Source organism: Chenopodium quinoa, unplaced genomic scaffold, assembly GCF_001683475.1.
Source record: "Chenopodium quinoa cultivar QQ74 unplaced genomic scaffold, ASM168347v1, whole genome shotgun sequence".
NCBI lineage: Eukaryota > Viridiplantae > Streptophyta > Magnoliopsida > Caryophyllales > Amaranthaceae > Chenopodium > Chenopodium quinoa.
Window position 1 is genome coordinate 5,307 of NW_018742221.1, and position 7,476 is coordinate 12,782.

The following is a 7,476-nucleotide window of genomic DNA, read 5'->3' on the forward strand; positions in this document are numbered from 1 at the left end:
TCACCTTTGTCGTTGGAAATCTCAATGGCGCCATATGGGAATACCTTTGTAATGGTGAAAGGGCCACTCCATCTTGATTTTAGCTTTCCCGGAAACAACTTCAACCGGGAGTTAAATAGCAAGACCTTGTCACCCTCCTTGAACTCTCTCTTGTTGATGTGCTTGTCGTGCCATGCTTTGGTCTTCTCCTTGTAGATCTTTGCACTCTCATATGCATCTAACCTCAACTCTTCCAAGGCATGGAGGTCAAGCATCCTCTTTTCTCCGGCGGATTGGATATCAAAATTCAAGGTTTTGATAGCCCAGTGCGCACGATGTTCCAGTTCCACCGGTAGATGGCATGATTTCCCATAAATGAGCTTGTAAGGGGTGGTGCCAATAAGAGTCTTGAAGGCGGTGCGGTAGGCCCATAGAGCATCATCCAACCTTGATGACCAATCCTTCCTTGACCTATTCACCGTCTTCTCTAGTATCAACTTAATCTCCCTATTTGAAATTTCAGCTTGACCACTTGTTTGAGGGTGGTAAGCCAATGACACCTTGTGCCTCACTCCGTATTTTTCAAGGAGAGCCTTGAAAGATCGCTTTGCAAAGTGCGATCCTCCATCACTTATTACGGCACGTGGCACACCAAACCTAGGGAAAATGACTTTCTTGAACAACTTGACCACTACCTTAGCATCATTTGTAGGAGATGCAACCGCTTCAACCCACTTTGATACATAGTCGACGGCCACCAAAATGTATTTGTTCCCAAAAGAGGATGGGAAAGGTCCCATAAAATCTATTCCCCACACATCGAAAATTTCCAGCTCTAAAATGTTATTCAAAGGCATTTCATTCTTTCTTGACAAATTACCGGTCCTTTGACACCGGTCACAAGCTTTAACAACTCCTTATACGTCCTTGAACATAGAGGGCCAATAGAAACCGCATTGCAATATTCTCGCCAATGTCTTGTTAGCACTCATATGTCCTCCACAAGGTGAGGAGTGACACATTGTGATAACTTCATGAATTTCATCGTCGGGGACACACCTTCTAAAAAGACCATCAACACCTTGTTTGAAGAGCAAGGGGTCATCCCAAAAGTATTGGCGGACATCATGGAGGAACTTCCGCTTTTGTTGATAGGTGAGGTCGGGAGGAAGGATGGAGCAAGCCAAGTAATTTGCAATATCCGCAAACCATGGGGCCGGGGCTTGAATGATTGCGAATAATTGATCATCCGGGAATGAATCATCAATTGGCAAAGCTTCAATTTCACCTTCTACGATCGGTAGCCGTGAGAGATGATTGGCTACTACATTCTCGGCACCCTTCTTGTCCCGAATTTCTATATCGTAGTCTTGTAAGAGCAAGACCCACCTAATCAACCTTGGTTTAGCGTCCTTCTTGGACAGCAAGTACTTCAAAGCCGCATGGTCGGTGAAAACTATAACTTTGGAGCCCACCAAGTAAGACCTAAACTTTTCGATAGCATGGACGATGGCTAGGAGCTCTTTTTCAGTCGTTGTGTAGTTTCTTTGTGCTTCATCAAGAGTTTTGCTAGTGTAATAGATGGCATGGAGCTTTTTATCCTTCCTTTGCCCAAGCACAGATCCAACGGCATAGTCCGAAGCATCACACATGAGTTCAAAAGGGAGCTCCCAATTCGGTGGTTGAATGATGGGAGCCGTGATCAAAGCTTCCTTCAACCTATCAAAGGCTAACAAACAATCATTAGAAAACACAAAAGGGGCATCCTTTACCAACAATTGAGTGAGCGGCTTAGCGATTTTGGAAAAATCTTTAATGAACCGGCGGTAAAAACCCGCGTGTCCAAGAAAACTCCTTATACCCTTCACATTAGTGGGGGGAGGGAGGCGCTCAATAACCTCAATTTTGGCACGATCAACCTCAATGCCCCTACTAGAAACAACATGTCCCAACACAATACCCTGTTCAACCATGAAATGACATTTTTCCCAATTAAGCACAAGGTTCACCTCTTGACATCTTTTTAACACTTTAATCAAATTACTTAGGCAAGTGTCAAAAGATGAACCGCAAACAGAAAAGTCATCCATAAATACCTCGATTGATGATTCAAGCATGTCGGAAAAGATAGACATCATACACCTTTGAAATGTAGAAGGTGCATTACATAATCCAAATGGCATCCTTCGATAAGCAAAGGTGCCAAAAGGGCATGTGAATGTAGTCTTCTCTTGATCCTCGGGTAGGATAGGGATTTGGAGGAATCCCGAATACCCATCCAAGAAGCAATAGTGACTATGTGATGCCAACCTTTCCAAGATTTGATCGATAAAGGGGAGAGGGAAGTGGTCCTTCCGAGTGGATTTGTTCAATTTTCGATAGTCTATGCACATTCTCCACCCGGTGACCGACCTTGTAGAAATGGTCTCACCCTTATCGTTCTTGATAATGGTCATGCCCCCTTTTTTTGGAACAACTTGAACCGGGCTAACCCACTTGCTATCGGAGATAGGGTAGATTATGCCCGCTTCAAGAAGTTTCAAAACCTCTTTTTTAACAACTTCTTTCATGTTGGGGTTGAGCCTTCTTTGGTGCTCAATTGAGGAGTCATGATCATTATCAAGCAAAATCTTGTGCATGCATATCGTGGGACTTATCCCCTTAATGTCATCAATGACATACCCAATGACACTCCTATACTCCCTCAACACAACTAGGAGTTTCTCAAGGGAAGTGTCATCAAGGTTGGTATTGACAATAACGGGATAAGTCTCATTATCATCAAGAAAAACGTATTTAAGTGAAGGGGGAAGGGGTTTAAGTTCAACCTTAGGAGGAGGCGTAGACCTCTCCTCTTTTACCTCCACCTTAAGTGCTTCAAACTCCCTTTCCTTGCCATGTAGGGGTTGGTCTAGAAACAACTTGTACCCCTTAGCTTCATCATCATCATTGTACAAACTTTCCGTGAGGATCGCTTGTAGAGTATCTTTGCTATTGTTCATCATCTTCAATTCCTCCACTTCTCGGTCAAGAGTATCGATTCTATTGATATCCTCATACATAGGCTTCCTCATGGCTTGCGAGAATGAGAAAGAAATTTTCTCATCTCCCACATTCAATGTTAGCTTGCCTTGTTTCATATCAATTACCACTCCCGCCGTGTTCAAGAACGGCCTTCCCAAAATTAGAGGAACCTTGTTGTCCTCCTCCATTTCCATCACCACAAAGTCACAAGTTACAAAAACTCTTCCCACTTGTACCGGTACATCTTCAAGTATTCCCATTGGTAATCTAACCGAACTATCGGCTAATTGTATTGAGATTCTTGTTGGCTTCATCTCACCAACTTTTAAATTTTTCGCAATTGAGAAGGGCATCAAGCTTACACTTGCCCCAAGATCACAAAGAGCATCCATGGCTTCCATATCTCCAATCTTCACCGGAATTGCATAGCTACCCGGGTCACCAAGCTTTCGGGGAAGCTTGTTTTGAATGATTGCGCTCACCTCCATTGGAAGGGAGATGGTTGCACTCTCTTCAAGCCTACTTTTGTTGGACAAGAGATCTTTTAAAAATTTCGCATATGTAGGCATTTGTGACATAGCATGAAGAAAGGGAATGTTCACTTGGAGCCCTCTCATGACCTCAAGGAACTTTGAAAACTTCTCATTCAATTTTTTCTCTACCAACCTATGAGGGAAAGGAATAGGTGGCTTGTAGACTCTCATTGGGGGTTTCTCCACTTCAACTTCAACTCCCTCTCCTTTCTTTGTGTCTCCCTCAACACTCTTTTCTTTTTCTTTTCTCTCAACTTCTACCACCTCATTTTCAACATCATTCTCACTTCTCACCTCCACACCCTCATCTCTCTTTTGTGGCACATCTTCACTCATTATCGGACCTTCATACCCTCTCCCGGACCTCAATGTGATAGCCTTGACATGCTCCTTCGGGTTCACAACCGTTGAGCTTGGAAATTGACCACTAGCATTGGAGGTAGAACTCCCAACTTGTTGTGCAATTTAAGCTAGTTGATTCTCAATTATTTTGTTGTGCGCTTGAAGTTGTTGGATGTTGGAGCTCATTTCTGCATTGCTCTTCCCTTGTTGATTTATGAAAGACTCAAGAGCGGCCTCAAGGGAAGTCTTTTGGGGTGGAGGAGGTTGTTGGTTGAATTGCTGTCTTTGTTGGTTTGGATGGCGGTATGGGGCTTGGTGATTTTGTTGATTTTGGTTGTAGATGTTTTGAGGAGGGTTGTTGTAGTTGGATTGTTGGTTTTGATTGGGTTGTCTCCACCCTTGGTTTTGTTGCCTCCAACCTTGATTGAAAGGTTGCTCATTTCTTTGGTTCACGGCCGCAACTTGCTCATTAGTAGCATTGCAATATGAAGCCATGTGATCATTACCCCCATAAGTCTCACAAGACATGACTTGTGGTTGTGGTTGTGAAGAGGAGGTACCGCTTGAGGAGGTTGCTTGGTCTAGCTTGTGAGCTAGCATATCAAACTTTGAGGCAATGAGATCTATTGCACTCAACTCATGCATACCTTTCTTCTTCGGTTGACTTTCTCTTCTATCATATCTATAGGCGTAATGCCTTGCAACTTCTTCAATCATATTCTCGGCTTCTTCCACCGGTAGCTTTTTAAGACTACCACCGGCTCCGTTGTCAAGATTTGCCCTTGAGGTAGGAGTGAGACCGTCGTAGAAGCTTTGAATAATCATCCATAAAGGCAACCCATGGTGTGGACACTTCCTCTTTAGATCCTTGAATCTTTCCCATGCTTCACCTAAGGTTTCATCATCCTCTTGAGTGAAGCTTGTAATCTTCCTTCTCAATTCCGCGGTCTTTTCGGGCGGACAAAACTTCCCAAGAAATGCTTTGGTAACCTCTTCCCATGTTGTTAAGGATCCTTCTTTCACGGACCTCAACCAACACTTAGCCTTGTCCCTAAGAGAGAACCGAAACATATGCATCTAAATGAATTCCTCCGTGAGGTTGTTTTGCTTGATGGTAGTGCACAACTCAAGGAAGTTGTCTAAATGAGCTAGAGGGCACTCATTTGCACTCCCCCCGAACTGTTCACTTTGGATCATCCTTATGAGTTGAGGAGAAAACTCATAGTTGTTTGCATTGGTGGTGGGAAGAAGTATGCCACTCCGAAGTTGGAATGCATCGGGGTGGTCATAGTCTTGTAGAAGTGGAGGAGGCGGTGGGTTGGCCATCTCTTGCTCGTTGTCAAGATTATCCTCCGACTCGGAATCCGTATAAGCTAGAGAAAAATCCGGCGTGCCTTGTAGGAGCCTTCTTACGTTCCTCAAAGTTCTATTTAACTCCGGATCTACGGGGATAAGCGGTGATTGCTTACTCCTCCGTGTCATGCACAGTCAAACAAAGCTAAGGAAAACTTTAGCAATGACTATCACAAGGTAAACACGCTTAAACAAAAACAAAATAAGAAGATTATATACATATACACAAATCTAGACTTATTCAACAATAACTTATTCAATGTGACTTTGCCTCCCCGGCAACGGCGCCAAAACTTGATAGGACGTCGTCAACCTATCAAGAAATAAGACCTAACTCGATCCTACTAAACTAGTAGCAAGGGCAAGAAAGGGTCGAACCCATGAGAGGCGTTGAATCAACCACCAAATGTTATTGTTTAAACAAGCTAGATTAAGTCGGGGGTTTTAAGTTGGTATTACGTCACACTATTCTAATTCAAATCAACTAATTCTAAGAGGTGATTAACAATATTAAGAAGGCCTAGGGCATGGGTTACACCACTCAACTTCATCACGGACCACAAGTAGCATGCATAGAAATGGTGATTTAGGGGATAAATTAGGGGAAGTTATCAAATGCACCCAACTACTCTCTCAAGCTAGAGGGATTACTTGACATCAAAACCATAACCTACTCTCGTGATTATGGGCAAGAAACAAGTGTTAAAACATCCTCACGATAACATGCAAATTCCCTTGACTAGAAATTCCTATTCTCATGGCAAATCAAGTCAATCAAGCATAAGGGAGCTTCCTCAAGTTCATCTCTCGATCCTTCGTTGAGGAAGCTAGATAAATAATTCAAGCAATGGCCAATTACAAGAATTAACAATGAAACCTCTTAAACTCAACTAATTAACACCCCACAATTAACAAATTAGTACATGCAACAAGTGTTGGTGATTACATTGAGGGTTCACCCAAACCCTAGAAATTAGACTACTCACAATCCATGGAAGTTAAAGCAATTAAAGATTTCAAGGAATTCATGAAAAAATTAAAACTAAGAATTAAGTAGAATCTAACAATTAAACGTGCAAAGAACAACCAAACAATTAATAAAAAGCAAGAATTAAAGATAGAAGAGAGAAAGAAAGAGTAAGAAAAATTACTAGAAACTTCAATAATTGACTAACAATGGTGGAACTTGTCTTCTACAATGATTGGATTAAAAACCTTCAAAACAAGAACTAAAATCTATGCTAATTTGAGGATTTTTGTGTTTCAAACTAAGAGGAGTATGAAAATCTGGAAAAAAAATTGGGAACCCCTCTAAAATGGTCCAAAGGGGCTATTTATACTACCCCCTAAAATAAGAGGACGGAGAAAACAAGAAACAGGTAAACTGTAGGTCTGCACGGACGTGCTGAAGTTGGCACGTCCGTGCAGACCAAGGCAGAAACTCAGTTTAAGACGACCTGCTGCAGCACGGGCGTGCACCTTTGGCACGTCCGTGCTGCATCATCTGCACGGACGTGCAATATTTGGCACGTCCGTGCTGCCTCATAATCACGGAAGCACGTCCGTGCTGCATCATCTGCACGGACGTGCAATATTTGGCACGTCCGTGCAGGCCTTGGCAGAAAGATGGGTTCAGGTCTGCACTCCTGCACGGACGTGCAACATCTTGCACGGCCGTGCAGGGTCTTCTGGGCCCTTTTCTTCGTGTTTTCTTCTACGATGCTCTTGTACTTGGATTCTTTCCATCATTTCCTTGCTTCTAACCTCGGTTTGGTAACCATGGGCTTCATTTGGTCGTCTTTGGACCTAAAATCTCAACAAAAACACTAACAACCCGTGAAGCATAGGATACACAAAAATTGCATAATAATAGGGTAAAAGTGAACCAAAACACAAATTTGTTCAGGTAAACTAGGTTCAAATACGCCCTAAAACCGCATAAAATAGCAAGTTATCAGTTTGACTTTCATTTGATTCAATTAGCTTTGTTTGAATGTGTTTGACTTTAATTTAATTCAATTAGCTTTTTAGAATGTATTAGACTTTTATTTGATTTAATTAGCTTTGTTTGAATGTATTTGACTCTCATTTGATTCAAATAGCTTTGTTTGAATGTGCTTGACTATCATTTGATTCAATTAGCTTTGTTTGAATGTGTTTGACTTTCATTTGATTCAATTAGCTTTGTATAATGTATTTGACTTTCATTTAATCCAAATAGATTTGTTTGAATGTGTTTGACTTT

The 7,476-nt window shown here is 42.1% G+C and overlaps 1 protein-coding gene across 1 annotated transcript; it reads right to left on the reverse strand.

Annotated features, from left to right (window-relative positions):
- Positions 1 to 896: 896 nt before the first annotated feature.
- LOC110734402 lies at positions 897 to 4,955 on the reverse strand. Its single transcript, XM_021914552.1, has 4 exons — positions 4,298 to 4,955; positions 2,841 to 3,325; positions 2,526 to 2,750; positions 897 to 1,940 (listed from the first exon to the last, which is right to left on the reverse strand). Exons 1-4 carry the CDS (start codon positions 4,953 to 4,955, stop codon positions 897 to 899), a joined length of 2,412 nt encoding a protein of 803 aa, XP_021770244.1.
- Between the last annotated feature and the right edge of the window lie 2,521 nt (positions 4,956 to 7,476).